The 14,923-nt window shown below is 43.4% G+C and overlaps 1 protein-coding gene across 2 annotated transcripts in view; it reads left to right on the top strand.

Annotated features, from left to right (window-relative positions):
• The window catches only part of Sp1 (Sp1 transcription factor), a 29,024-nt gene extending 21,931 nt beyond the window's left edge, over positions 1-7,093 (top strand). For both annotated transcript variants that reach the window (XM_026782642.1, XM_026782641.1), the window contains exons 5-6: positions 812-1,013; positions 1,400-7,093. In XM_026782642.1, the coding sequence (XP_026638443.1) occupies positions 812-1,013; positions 1,400-1,713 (516 nt within the window). In that variant the 3' untranslated portion in view covers positions 1,714-7,093. The remainder of the gene's footprint in view (positions 1-811; positions 1,014-1,399) is intronic.
• The last annotated feature ends 7,830 nt before the right edge of the window (positions 7,094-14,923 follow it).

The raw sequence follows: 14,923 nt of genomic DNA, 5'->3' as shown, positions 1-14,923 counted from the left end.
CTGTAGACCAGGCTGGTCTTGAACTCACAGAGATCCGCCTGCCTCTGCCTCCCAAGTGCTGGGATTAAAGGCATGCGCCACCATTGCCCGGCCTAGCAACCAGTGCTCTTAACTACTGAGGCAGAGGCTGCAGGCGGATCTCTGTGAGTTCAAGGTCAGCCAGGTCTACAGAGTAAGTTCCAGGACAGACAAAGCTACACAGAGAAACCCTGTCTCAAAAAAACAAAACAAAACAAAAAAACCCCACAAGTTGGGTGCTATAGTGCATACCTTTAATCTCAGCATTTGAGGCAGAGAGATCTCTGAGTTCTAGGACAGCCAGGGCTCCACAGGGAAACTCTGTCTCAAAAAGACCAAACAAAGAAAAACTGGAGGGGGAGCAATGGCTCATCAGCTAAGCACTGACTGCCTTTCCAAAGGATTTGTTTCAATTCCCAGCATCCACAAGGTAGCTCATAACCATCTGTAACTCCAGTTCCAGGAGATTTCACATCCTTTTCTGACCTTGGGTACCAGACATGCTGAGGCATATATATGTGCAGACAAACTACTCATAAGTAAATATTAAATTTTTTTTTAAAGTCAATTTCAGTGATAGGTATGGTGGCACAAACTTCTAATCCTAGCATTAAGCAAGCAGAGGCAGGTAGGTTTCTGAGTTCAAGTCCTGCCTGGTCAATTTATGGAGTTCCAAGATAGCCAGAGATACATGTATCCAAAACAAACAAAAGAATGGGTTAGGTAATTACTAACACTTCTTGATTCTTTAATTTTTGTCTCCAGAATGATAAATCATTATGTTCTCATTCATAGAGGCTCTGGAGATCCTGGTAAAAAGAAACAGCACATTTGTCATATCCAAGGATGTGGCAAAGTATATGGCAAGACCTCACATCTCCGGGCACACTTGCGCTGGCATACAGGAGAGAGACCATTCATGTGTAACTGGTCATACTGTGGGAAACGCTTCACACGTTCAGATGAGCTTCAGAGACATAAACGCACACATACAGGTGAGTGAGACCCAGGGGAAGCGAAAATGAGTAATAGACAAAACGAGAAGACATGATTTGCCTTTGAAGTAGCTGAACATCCTGAACAACTTATGTGTGAAATTGAGTGTGTCTCAAAGAGATTACTCTGGAAGATTTTAAGGAGCTCCATTAAGATTTATTTGTCTGTTTATTATGTATACAGTGTTCTGCTTCCATGTATGCCTGCTGAAAGAAGAGGGCACCAGATGTCATTACAGATGGTTGTGAGCTACCATGTGGTTGCTGGGAATTGAACTCAGGACCTCTGGAAGAGACTCCTGAATTTGGATTTTGAAGAACACACATCAACCCCATCTTTGTTCTGACTGTTTTTGGATTAAGTTATCTTTTGCTTTTTTATCTAGGTGAGAAGAAATTTGCCTGTCCTGAGTGCCCTAAGCGTTTCATGAGGAGTGATCACCTGTCAAAGCATATCAAGACCCACCAGAACAAAAAGGGAGGCCCAGGGGTCGCCCTGAGTGTGGGCACTTTGCCCCTGGACAGTGGGGCAGGTTCAGAAGGCAGTGGCACCGCCACTCCTTCAGCCCTTATTACCACCAATATGGTAGCCATGGAGGCCATCTGTCCCGAGGGTATTGCCCGTCTTGCCAACAGTGGCATCAACGTCATGCAGGTGACAGAGCTGCAGTCCATTAATATCAGTGGCAATGGTTTCTGAGATTAGATACCTAGGGCCAGAGACATGGGCCATTACCCACCAAGCCTGGGATGCAAGATAGCATGGGTCCAAGAGACTTGTGGAAGAGCGAGCCATGAAGCATTAATGTTCTTGGTGGAGGGAAGAATTGAGGGAGGGTACAGGAGAAGAGATGGGATTGTGGCACCCATCTGTCACTGGTGACTCCTTGAAAATGGAAAATATTAGTGAAAGTTGTGTTGGTGCCACCCTTTGATAAGCATTTATTTCATCCCAGGTTCTTCTTACACTTCTTACCCCAGCCTCCTCTTCCTGCATTTCCGAACCTCTAAGCTTTCCCATGATGGATCCCACCCCCAAAGCCATCATGCCTTGATAAATATGTATGATCATTGAAATACTTTTTAACAAAAACAGATTCTATATTACATATATATATAAATAAATAAATATATAGAGATGCTTTCATAGGGGTGGCTGGGAGGAGGAAAATGACCGTTTTCTGACCAAAAATACCTTGGTCTTTTTTTTTTTTTTAATATTGCCTTATTTCTCAATGGCTGAGCCTTATCATGACACATCAAGCTTTTCTATAAATGTCCTGGCATCCAACCAGAGTAAGCATTCATGTGCTCTGCTTTTAGTTCGTATATACATATGTGTCTTAATTTTGTCATTTTATATGGGATCAGCTCCTTGCGCTCCTTTCCTGACTCAGTCTTTTTTTCTCCCCTTCTCTCACATGATCACTTCCTGTGTTGTTTATGACAGTGATTTCTGGATTAGTCACTTCAGTCAATATTTTAAAGAGCTTAGTTGGAGCAGCAGAATGGAAAACCTTGAAGTGCAGGCTGATGGTTGAAGTAGCTATGGAGGGAGTGTTCAAATTACTACTGACGCAGGCACCTTCTTAGTGCTGGAGAGTCAAAACCATCTCCCTTTGTTAGCTACTGTAAACATCAGGAGTCAGAAGTCTGTGAAATTGTCTAAGAGGCCCTTTGAGGGAGAGAATCTTCGATTGATGTGCATAAACGGTCAAAAATGGTCAAATAGTAGGCAGCAGCTTTCAGTAGGAAAAAGATGTTCTTGTAGTCTCGATTCATGGAATTATTTGGATTTCAGTATCATTGTCTTCCAAATAGCTCTAAGCCTTAATGTATTGGGCTTCTGAGTTCACACACTGAAAGGAAGTACACTTCCTCTTTTAAATATTTCTGTAGTTCCTTCCTGTTAGTGTTTTCATGTTAAGAAGCATCAGCCAGTGAATCTGTTCTAACTTTTAATTCTGTAGAATGCAAAACTTGTGCCAGTGGCAAGAGTAGTTCTTTAAAATAATCTCCCCCTTAATTCTGTATGTAGTTGGGTGGTTCCTAAGGGTAAAGGAAACACACAATCATGGGAACGATAGCCCAGAACAAAGGGAAATCTTGTCTTACCACTGGGAATTATAGGAGAGATTGGGAGAAATTATCCTGCTTTATCCATGGCCTGATTCCAGAAGAGACTGATCCAAAAATTATAACGGCAGGGAAACTCAGTGCATTTGATGCTGAGGCTTAAATGCAACCAGAATTGTCCTCAAGGCCCAGCCATTAAAGAAAGCATTGTCTCTCTTGACCTTCTGGTATCTTGTCAGAGAGCCTTTCACTGTGAGGTAGTATGGAAGTGGTGTGTGTGTGAGGTTGGGGATAGATTTTCTATTAGCCAATATTTAAAGAGATCTGCAATAAAAAAATTACCCTGATCTGATAGAGAAAGTAAACTTTGTGTATGACTGCGTGAGAGTGGGTGTTTGTGCCTGTATATATCTACGTGCAGATGAGAACTTATATTTGAAATTGTTGGAAAATAAATTCAGATTAAAATGCTTTTCAGGCCCGTTACCAAGAAGTTGGTTAAAAAACTTGGGTATGTTCCTGAGGTCAGTTCTCTGCTTATGCTAAATCAGTTACAATTATGAATGGGGTGGGGGGATATCCTAGTGCACTTTCTAAAGAAGAAATTATTTTTGTGTTTGAAAATGAAATCAACATCCAAATCTATAGTGGACTCTTTGTTCTAAACTCTCTATCTTGACTACAAATAGATTATACTATTATACATTTTATGTGAATTCCATCGAAAGTAGATTCTTGCTAAGTTTGTGGTGGTGATAGTCTGAATTACAAGAGCCGTTGACCCTCTAACATCAGTCTATTCTATTTGGTCCTTCCTGTGCAAACTAAGACTCTTATCAAGACTCAGGAAATATTTCAAGGCCTTTTCCAGATCACAGATCACGTGGTGATTCAAAAGGTATCCGTCCTCAGTCACCATGACACCTTTTATTCCCACAGAAAAGCAGACCTCAAACCTTGTTGTTTTATGTCTAATAATCATGTACTATGGCATCTCTGGAGGAAGAGGCAGCATAACTCACTGGAGTGTGCAGTATTTTGCTAGATCTTTTCAAGGAATAGAATCTTCTTCAGTATGAAGTGATGACGATAAGCTGACTTAATGATGCCAAGGACTGTAAGCCTTTAAATAAGTTGTTTGACGGTGTTTTCTCTTTTGGATGGTTTATCCTCAACATCTGCTTTATTAACATTACCATGAATTAATTTACATCAGATCCTTTCTGCTTTTCCTATTTCGTTCTCCAGTGTCTTATTTGACTCTTAAATGGAAACAGTTTCTGCTTCTGTTTTCCTATGATCCACTTGGCCTTTTTCACAGAGACTACATTCCTCCAGTCCAGGTCTCATTACTGAAAAATAACCTTTCCCTAAATTTTTGGCCATTGGAATTTAACATAATTAACCTGCATATTGATTCTGAAATTTATTGTTAGGGATTTTTTTTGTTTGTCTGTTGTTGCTGTTGTGTGTGTGTGGTTTTTTTTGTTTTTGTTTTTTTTGTTTTTTTTGTTTTTTTTTTTTAAAGACAGGGTTTTATTCTGTAGCCCAGGCTACTCTGGAACTTGCTATGTAACTCAGACTGGCCTTGAACTTTGGATAGTTTTTCTGCTCCTAAGTGCTATGATTACAGGTATATGTCACCATGTCCAACCTTCCTGATCTTTTACTTATTTTTTTTTTTAATGACTCTGCTTTGCTGGTGGTGGGTGACCTTAAATTTAGTAATCTTGTTAGGTCTGTCTGTATAACCTTGACTGGTCTGAATTCATGATTAGTCCATAACTATGAAACCCACCACCTCTGCCTTTCAAGTGCTGGGGTTCCAGATGATATATGCCACCATGCTCAGCTGAAACAGTAATCTTAATGCATTCATCCCCTTGTCCTGGGTTGCCCATTCATATCATCTACATACTATTTGACTGTGCCACCTTTTTCCTAGAAAGGACCAACCCGCCCTCTTCCTTTGGGGACCTCCCAACAGGCACTCTTTTTGAGGTGCTATTCAAAATGCAATATGACTATTTCTCAGTCTGGTTTCAGAATAAATAGAACCTTTGATCTCAGAAAGTATAGACTGAAGTATGGGGTGAAGGTGTTATAATTTGGGGAGGGTTGGAGACTAAAGCTGTAAATTACTATGGCTGATTTTTATTTCTACTATATACATATATATTTTTTGCTTTTATATATCTATATAGAAAACTAAGCATTGTATTTTTTTAACAAATCTGAGAAAGCACTATGAACTGCAGGTGTCTGACTTTCAGGATATATTTTGTATTGTTAATACTTCACAGTATGTGAATACTGGAAGCTGCAGATCTTTGTTAGGCCGCAATAAATTTGGATACTTTTTGAGGGTTTCTTTTGGGGGTGCTAACCAGGCCTCTGTTATACTTTGAGGGAGCCCTGGTGCTACATGATTGAAGTTTTGATTCAGTTTTAATTGCCCTAGTGCCTTTGGACCTTGGGATCAGATCAGAAGTGCTTCAGAGATCAGGTGCCAAGGAGAGGACAGTGAAGCTGCCTCGGTTGAGCGTCTTTGCATAGTTTTGCTTTCCCTCTGCCAAGTTGGGTAACCTCTTGGGGTTAGAAAGAGAAATGTTTGAAATCTCAGAGTTTCAACTTCTCTTAGAAGAGCCAGTAACTTACAAGGATAACGAACGGCAGCAGCAGTTGCTTTGGGAAGAGGAGGGTATGGCACTTTTCCAACCCCGGAAAACATTGCTTTGAAAGCTGCTGATAAAACATGGGCAGGTTATTACTTTGGTGTGGAAGACTGTTCTCTGTAGAGCCTCTCTTGGCTCTGTTCCGGGGATCCAGATCTCATCTAGGAGGATGGGTAGCCCAGCTTTGAGGTTGACCTGTTTCTTTTCTGTGTCTGTCTTCCTGAAACACCGTTCCGCAGAAAGACATTAAGCAGCCTTTAGCTGAAATTCCTACTCCCTCTTCCAGATTTGACTCACGTGCTGTAGATGGAAGACTGGGAAGGGAGAAAAGGGGCAATCCTTGGCTCCCTTCCTTCCCTGAGTCATCACTGCTCTGACTTTACAAACCCAAAAGGATTTCTCCACAGCACTCACTGGAGAAAGTGAAGTATTTTTCTCATCTTCCCCATCTTTATCAAACAGCCCAACCTTCCTTTTCTTGGCTAAGAAAGTACAGGGACTCATCTGTCCTAAAGCTCATGGGGACTGAACATGACTCCTTAGCTAGGGCTGCAGGTGAAGACGACTGTTGGCACATCCATTTGATGTGCTTTCTATTTCTTGCCTTCAGGAATCACACTGTGCCTTTTCCACTAGGGAATTGATTCTGTTTACCTAGCTTTTCCAGTAACTGCTCTTGAAAAATGTGGATAGTAGCAGTTTTTCATATTTCTTATGATTCTTTTCTCCTAGTAACATCCTAATAGCCCTTACTTAGCTAAAGACTAGGCATGAAGTCTGAAGAGAATATGCTGATACTGATCTAAGGAAACCAAAGGCAGCTGTCCTAGGGCCTGCTTCCCTCTCCCGAGTCTGTCATCCCAGGACAGAGGAGTAGTGCTCTAATTTGGTGCCTAAAACAAGTTTATCTTTCTTAGTGCTGGCAATAACCAGTCTTCATACCACTGTTGCCTTTAAACCTCAAGCTATGTTTGTTGTGGGTTCCAGTCCAGTTATCACCAGGGCTGTGTGGGTAAATACTTCTAAGCAGTCACTCCCCTTGTTCTCTACCCTCACTCTTGTGTGTGTATGATGCTAATATCTTGTCTTCCTGCTCCTTTTGTATCTTCCTTGTCTCTCTCCCCCTAACTTTGTCCCTGGGTGTTTTGGGGATCTCAATATCTCTTTCTCTATATCTCTATTTCAATCTCTCCGCCTTTTGTACAAAGATTAGTTTCAATGTAGTCTGTAGCTCCTTTGTAAACCAATTAAAATTTTTTTAATAAATCATGTCTCTGGTGTATTGAGAGGGTTGGGAATGGGGACTATGTGATAACTTCCTATTTTGAATCCAACAGATGTTGCAGCTCTACTATCTTATGCTCACATGCATTTTAATCAATGCAGTTACTCTACACTCTTCTTAGATGAGGGTTCATGAACAGATCAGTGTGCTTTGACTATATAGAAATGTGGAGGACTTCCAGGTTTGATAGTTCATGCCTATAATTCCAGCACTGGGGAGGCTGAAAAGGTTGGGATAGTGTGAATTTGAGAGGCCAGATTGGTCTATTTAGGGAGTTCCAGACCAGGTCGTAGTCTGTCTCAAAAATATCCAAAAATGGGGTGAGGGGAATTGACACCAACAGTTGGGTTTCATAACTCAGTGATAACACACTTTCATACTATTTCATAATGCTTTGAGTTTGTTCCCCAGCACCCTGAAAAGATGAAGAATAGGGGCAGCCCAGCTTCTGTAATTTTTTTGTGTTTGCCATAATGCTTTTGGAGGTCAGAGAACAGCTTGTAGGAGCTGGTGCTTCCACCATGTTGTGTCCGGGTTCAAACTGAGATGATTAAACTGGCAGCAGACTTTCAGCACAAGCGTTATCTTCATCACCGCCACCCTTTTGTGTTTTCAAACAGAGTAGGTCTATGTAGCCTTGGCTGTCCTCTAAGGGGTAGAGATCCACCTGCCTTCTGCTGGTCACTGCCTAACTGCTGGGATTTAAGATTCCTTTCTATGTGTTTGGGTGTTGTGTCTGCCTTTAAGCATATATGCCTGTGCATTACATGTGTGCAGTGCTCATGGAGGCCAGGGGGTGTTTTATATCCCTGGAACTGGAGTTACAGATGGTTGTGAGTTGCCATGTATGTGCTGAGAAATCAACCTGGGTCCTCTGGCCAGTGCTCTTAACTGCTGAGTCATCCCTCCAGCTCCTCCCACTATACCCCATGTTTTATTTTTATTTATTTTTGTTTTCTGAGATGGGGTTTTTCTGTGGCTTTGGGTCCTGTCCTAGAACTAGCTATTAGAGACCAGGCTGACCTCAAACTCAGAGATCCACCTGCCTCTGCCTCCCAAGTGCTGGGGTTAAAGGCGTGCGCCACCACCGCCTGACTTGCTTCCACTTCTCAGTGCAAGGTTTACAAGCATGTACTCATGATCCTGTGCATACTAGAAAAGCATACTACCGAGATACATCTTTATCTGCCTTTTAAATAAGCTGCTTATTTTGTAGTAGTGTATCTGTAGATTTATAGAAAAGTTGCAAAGGATTTCTGTATAACCTATTCCCCCTTCCTCATTTTTCTGATTTTTTTTCCCTCTTTTTTAAGCCCAGGTTGGCCTTAAACTCAAGGCAATCCTGCCTCTGATTTCCAAGTTCTCATTACAGGTATGTACTTAAAAAAATGCATCTAAACAACTGCACGTGAATTCAGGTGTGCATGTGTCAGTACAGGTGGAGGTCAGGACAACCTTGAATGTCCTCTTCCACCTTGTTTAGAGATGTACGTGTACTTACTTGCCGACTAAATGCTCAGTGGTGGCGCACGCCTTTAATCCCAGCACTTGGGAGCCAGAGTCAGGCGAATCTCTTGAGTTGAGGTCAGCGTGGTCTTCAAAGTGAGTTTCAGGACAGCCGGGGCTAAACAGAAAATCCTTGTCTTGGAAAACAAAACCAAAAATTAAAAAAAAATGTTAATAGATCTATTTGTTTAATTGTGTGTGGAGGGGTGGGTAAATATACCATAGTGAGAACATAGAGGTTAGACTTGAAGAAGTCTGTTCTTTTACCTTATGTATCCCAGGGATTTGAAGTGGGCTTCTCGGACCTGGTGGCAAGTGCCTTTACCCACTGAGGCAGCCTACCATAATTTTACATTTACTTATCCTAGCCTGTATCTAACACTAAATACGGACTGTGGGTCCTTCTAAATAGGTGCTGTCTCCCTAGTATTCCAACAGTGGCTTTTATTTCCTCTTTCACCTCTCCAGGAAATCTTTGGTCAGCTGTTGTGCTATAGTTAACAGCATTCTAATGATCTGTCTTCTTGTACCTGTCTGCTTTATCAGTACTCAGTCATTTGATTGCCTGCCTCTTGTAGCCATTAAAATAGAACATTTTAACATTTGGCTTTATTGGAAGGAAGTTCACCCCTCTGGGTATGCATGATCCCTATTCTGTGTGCAGAGATTACAGGGTACACATCCATGCTTACTTTGGGAGATAGGATTGCTGGATCTCAACAGCTCAGCAAGTCTAGTTGGTGATGGAGCTCCATGTACCGTCCCTGCCTCTGCCTCTGCCTCTGCCTCTGCCTCTCTAGTTTTGGGATTACAAACACATGCCACACATCCATTTTAACTTGGCTCATGCTGTTGTGGTGAGCATTTTACTGACCAAGCCATCTCCTCAGTTGTGTGCCCTATTTATTTATTTATTTATTTATTTATTTATTTATTTATTTACTTTTTACTTTCTTATTTTTGAGGCAGGGTCACACTATGTAACTCTGTCTAGTCTGAAGTTTTATGTAAACTAGGCTGGTATGAACAACGCTCAGAGATCTACCTCCCCAGTACCATGATTAAAGGTGAGTGCCTCCATGTCCTGCCAGAGGTTTTTTTGTTTGTTTTGTTTTTAAGGAGTTTCGAGACAGGGTTTCTTTGTGTAGCCCTGACTGTCCTCGAGCTCCCTCTGCAGACCTCAAATTCACCGAGATCCACCTGCCTCTTCCTCCGAGTGTTGGGATTAAAGACATGTACCACTACTGCCTGGCCCAGATGTGTATTTAACATCCTGAAACCAAGCTCAGAGTAGTGTCGTCTATTCATTCAATAGATGGTTTTTGAGCCTTTGTTATTTATCTGGTACTAAAGCTAAGGCAAAATGCTAACTGAGACAGCCTTTCCAAGGCCTCTGAAGTGGGGTGTGTGAGACAGATGCTGTCAGTTGCTTTTTCTCCCTTCCTGACCTCATTTTCAGCTTTGTACTTCATGGAGAAAATGGAAGCGGGAATTTCTTCAAACTGTCCCTCACCTCATCACGTATGTTTTCCCACCAGTTTGCCCCATCCCATCTTCCTAGGAAAGAAAAACTTTTCTGTTTGAAGAACACCCTGTTTTACTCTCATCTGGCTGCTCTTTGTTCTTTGTTTTGATGTGATCTCCTCCTTTCATCTTCAGCCTCCCTCTGGTTCCCTCCCTAGCTTCTATGCATGTTCTCAGTCTCCCTCTCCCCCACCCTGTTCTGAAAAAAGACTGCTTCCTTTTCAGGTTGCTAATATAATTATTGTCATTCCCAAAATTAGTGGAAGCGATTTGCAGCCATTTTTCTCTATTTACCCCACAGACCGCTTTGTTCTTTCAAGTTTTCAGGGTTGTCAGCCCCCTGGTTGGGCCCAGTGCTTCTGAGGGGTGACTGCTGCATCTTAAGCATTCTTAAGGCAGATTGTGATGCTGCTGGGTCAGTGTGATGGCTCAGTGGGACCCTGGGACCCCTGTGGTTGAAGGAGAGAACTGACTCCCTGCAAGCTTCTCTCTGACCTCCACAAATAAAACACATGAATAGAATGCATTAACAAAAACCAAAGGTTTGGGCTGGAGAGATGGCTCAGAGGTTAAGAGCACTGACTGCTCTTCTGGAGGTCCTGAGTTCAATTCCCAGCAACCACATGGTGGCTCACAACCATCTGTAATGAGATCTGGTGCCCTCTTCTGCCCTGCAGGCATACATGGAGGCAGAACACTGTGTACATAATAAATAAAAAATCTTAAAAAAAAAAAAACCAAAGGTTTATAAACAGTTAAAAAAAATAAAAGGATGCCTAAGGCTACATAATGAGGGTGTCTCTAAATAACTTTAAGAAGTAAAATCTTAAAGGGTCTGGCTAGGAGGGGCCAAGGACACTGTGGGATAACAAAAGTCAAGAGACCCAGGTTCAGAGGCAGAAACACCAGCCAGAGAATTTGCATAAGACTTACCTAGACCCTCTGCTCCACATGTGTTGTGGTTGTGTGGCTTGGTCTTGTGGGACTCCTGGCAGACTGTGTTGCCTGCTCTTAGGACCCCTTCCTCCTGCTGGGTTGCCCCATCCAACCTTACAGGAGAGGAGATGCCTAGTCTTGCTGCAACTTGATGTGCCATGGCTGGCTGGTGTACACAAGGCCTGAACTTTTCTGAAGGGAAGGGAGAGGGAATGGATGAGGTTGGGAGGGGGGAATGTTGGGGGAGAAACTGGTTGGGCTGGGAAAAAATTAATTGATGAGTGCTAGAGAGATGACTCAGTAGTTAAGGGCACTGGCTGCTCTTTCAGAGGTCCCAGCAACCACATGGTGGCTCACAACCTTCTATAATGGTATCTGATGCCCTCTTATGACCTGCAGGCGTTCATGCAGGCAGAACACTATACATAATAAATCTTTGTTTTGTTTTGTTTTGTTTTTCGAGACAGGGTTTCTCTGTGGCTTTGGAGCCTGTCCTGGAACTAGCTTTGTAGACCAGGGTGGTCTCGAACTCACAGAGATCCTCCTGCCTCTGCCTCCCGAGTGCTGGGATTAAAGGCATGCGCCACTATTGCATAATAAATCTTAAAAAAAAAAAGTAATGGCTTAAGAAAGGGAGGGTGGTGGTAGTGGTGGCACACACCTTTAATCCCATCACTTGGGAGGCAGAGGCAGGTGAATCTCTCTGAGTTCAATGCCAGCCTGGTCTACAAGAGCTAGTTCCAGGATAGGCCCCAAAGCTACAGAGAAACTATGTCTCGAAAAACAAAAAAAAAAAAAAAAACGGGGTGGGGGGGTGCTAGATGGCTCAACAGATACTTTCCCCCTAAGCATGATGAGGTTTGAAACCTGGGATCCAAAATGGTGGGAGGAGAGAACCAGACCCTGACTTTCACATGTGCGGATACAACACACATAGGTGTAAAGACTAAAGATAAGTGTGGTGACTCACACTTGTAATCTCAGCACTCAGGAAGCAGAGAGGTGAGCCTTTGTTAGATCACAGCTTGGCCTACGCTGATTCCCCTTGTCTCTCTCTTCTCTCAACCCCGCCCCCTCGTCTGTATCATGTTGAAGAATCAACACTGGTCATACAAAGTGACACTAATACACTCTTGTGTCTGCTGCAGAGAGATTACTTCCTTTGACACTTAACCATTGGTGTACCATCTTAGGCCTTTTACATCTTTCTCAAACAAGTCTTATCCACTCTAGTGTCCCCCACCCCAAACACGCATAGATACACACACCATTACTGCTTTGTGCCTCTCAAATCCTGGGACCAATGGCATGTACCGCCATACCCGACTGCTCACTAGTTATTTTCATACATATTGATGACTCCCAAATATCTATGTTTGGGGGGGGTGTGCATCCCATGCACGGGGAGAACAGAGAAGGACATTGGGTGTCTTGTTCTTTCACACTCTGTCTTATTCCCTTAAGAAAGGATCTCTCAAAGCTGGAGAGATAGCAGTTAAAAACACTGGCTTCGGGCTGGAGAGATGGCTCAATGGTTAAGAGCATTGCCTGCTCTTCCAAAGGTCCTGAGTTCAATTCCCAGCAATCACATGGTGGCTCACAACCATCTGAAATGGGGTCTGGTGCCCTCTTCTGGCCTGCAGGCATACACACAGACAGAATATTGTATACATAATAAATAAATAAATTAAAAAAAAAAACCAAAACAGTGGCTTCAGCAGACCTCTGGATTCAATTTCCAGAACCCACATGGCAGCTCACAACCATAACTCCAGTTCCAAGAGATCTCACACCCTAACACAGACCATCCAGACAAAACATTAATGTGTATAAAATAAATAAAAAAATAAAAGGGTCAAGCTGGGCAAGGATGGATCTGTGAGTTCAAGGTCAGCCTGGTCCACAAAGCGAGTTTCAGGACAGGTCCCAAAGCTACACAAAGAAACCCTATCTTGAGGGGCTAGAGAGATGGTTCAGTGGTTAAGAACACCGGCTGCTCTTCCAGAGGTCCTGAGTTCAATTCCCAGCAACCATGTGGTGGCTCACAACCATCTGTAATGGGGTCTGGTGCCCTCTTCTGGCGTGTGGGCATACATGTAGACAGGGTGTTGTATACATAATAAATAAACAAACAAATCCTCTCTTGAAAAACCAAAATAAATAAAAGGGTCTCCCAGTGCCCCAGAAGCTTTGCAGTTCAGCTTTGCAGGGCCAGGGAACTTGCTGATTGTGCTTGAGGGAGTAGAGCTTTTCCAGTGCTGGGATTACAGGTGCACACATCTGCTTCAGATTTAAACTCATGCTTGAACATCTTCAGTCTTTTTTTTTTTTTTGACCTGGAAGCCTCTATGCTGGACAATTTTATCTAAGTGTTTTATAGATAAAGGGGACATAACCCTTTGTTTTCTCTCTCGGTTTTGGTTTTGAGTTGGAGACGGTTTCTCTGTAGCTTTGGAGTCTGTCCTGGAACTCTGACCTCGAACACAGGCCTGCTCCTGCCTCCTGAGTGCTGGGATTAAAGGTGTGCGCCACTGTACCTGGCTGTTTTTTTCTTCTAAATTGCCTAGGCCAGCCTTGAACTACCACTGTATCCCAGCAGACAATGAAGTTGTAATCCTCCTGCCTCAGTCAGGTAACTGGGATTACAGGCCAGTGTCAGCAGCCCAGACACTTCACACACACACACGCACACATTTACATATATATGTGTGTGCGCGCGTGTGCATATGAACGCAGGTGTCTGAGGAGGTCAGAAGGAGGTGTTGGCTCCTTTGGAGCTATAGCTAGAGTTGTGAACTGGGTCCCCCGTAAAAGCAGTAAGCACCGTTACTGGATAAACCTGGGTTATACGTGTTCCCACCCGCACAGACACTGTTCACAGTCAGTGCTTGGGGTTCTGTCTCTCCGGCCCTCCCATGTGTCCCACTCTAGTCCACAGCGGCTTGGAATTGACTGTAGCCCAAGATGGTCTCGGAATTGCAGCAGTCTTCCTGCCTCCACCTCCCAAATGCTGGGCCTGCAGGAATGAGCCGCCATCTTTTACTTCCGGGTTGTTTCTGTCTTCAAAAGAAGTAGAGACCCCCAAGTTTCGGCTGAGTAGATGGCCGTTCTGCTGCATCCCTCCCTGCTCCCACTCCGGAGAAAAGGTTCTCCAGAAACTCCAGACAAAAGATGTCAGAACTAAACACAGCATTGCCCGTTCCGAGCTCAGCCTGCAGACTTCCAGAAGGAAGGGTCTGAATCTGTCTCTAGTCCTGTCTTTTCTCCGGCTGCTGTCTCACAGCTATGGCCTTCTCTCATGCGAGCCGGTGCCTTCAACCTCTGATCTAAGATCGGCCATTCTGACTGAGCAAGGGTTTCTGCAGGGATAGAAGCTAGGGGGTCAGGGGAGCCAGCTGCTCACAGGTGTGGAAATGAAATGATTACCTAGGCCTGGTTTCCTGCTCTTGGGAGAATGAGATTCCGTTGCCGTCTCTATTGCAACACAAGCCACAGACCTCTTTGTTTACACGGACATGGCCTCTACACACCCTATGACCTCACTTTATATTTTATGTAATACAGTTTAGGACAGTCCCTCTTTACAGGGACCAGTTTCTCCTATGTCTGCTGACCTCTGGTGGTGAGATTTTTAATTGTAGGCTCCTTTCACAGTTGTAGCCTGTTGACAAATGCTTGTACACACTTTTCAGCAATCCAAATTCAGATATCGAAATATGGTAAACAGGCAGCTGGAGCGATGGTTCCCAGTTAAGAGCACTGCTTGCTCTACCTGAGTTCAATTCCCAGCACCACCTGGTGGCTTACAACCATTTATAATGAGATATGGTGCCCTCTTCTGGTCTACAGGTATACATGCAGGCAGAACACTATAACAAATAGTGGTATTTATTTATTTATTTATTTAT

The sequence above is a fragment of the Microtus ochrogaster genome, chromosome 15 (genome assembly GCF_000317375.1).
Source record: "Microtus ochrogaster isolate Prairie Vole_2 chromosome 15, MicOch1.0, whole genome shotgun sequence".
NCBI lineage: Eukaryota > Metazoa > Chordata > Mammalia > Rodentia > Cricetidae > Microtus > Microtus ochrogaster.
This window is presented reverse-complemented; position numbering and strand designations above follow the sequence as displayed.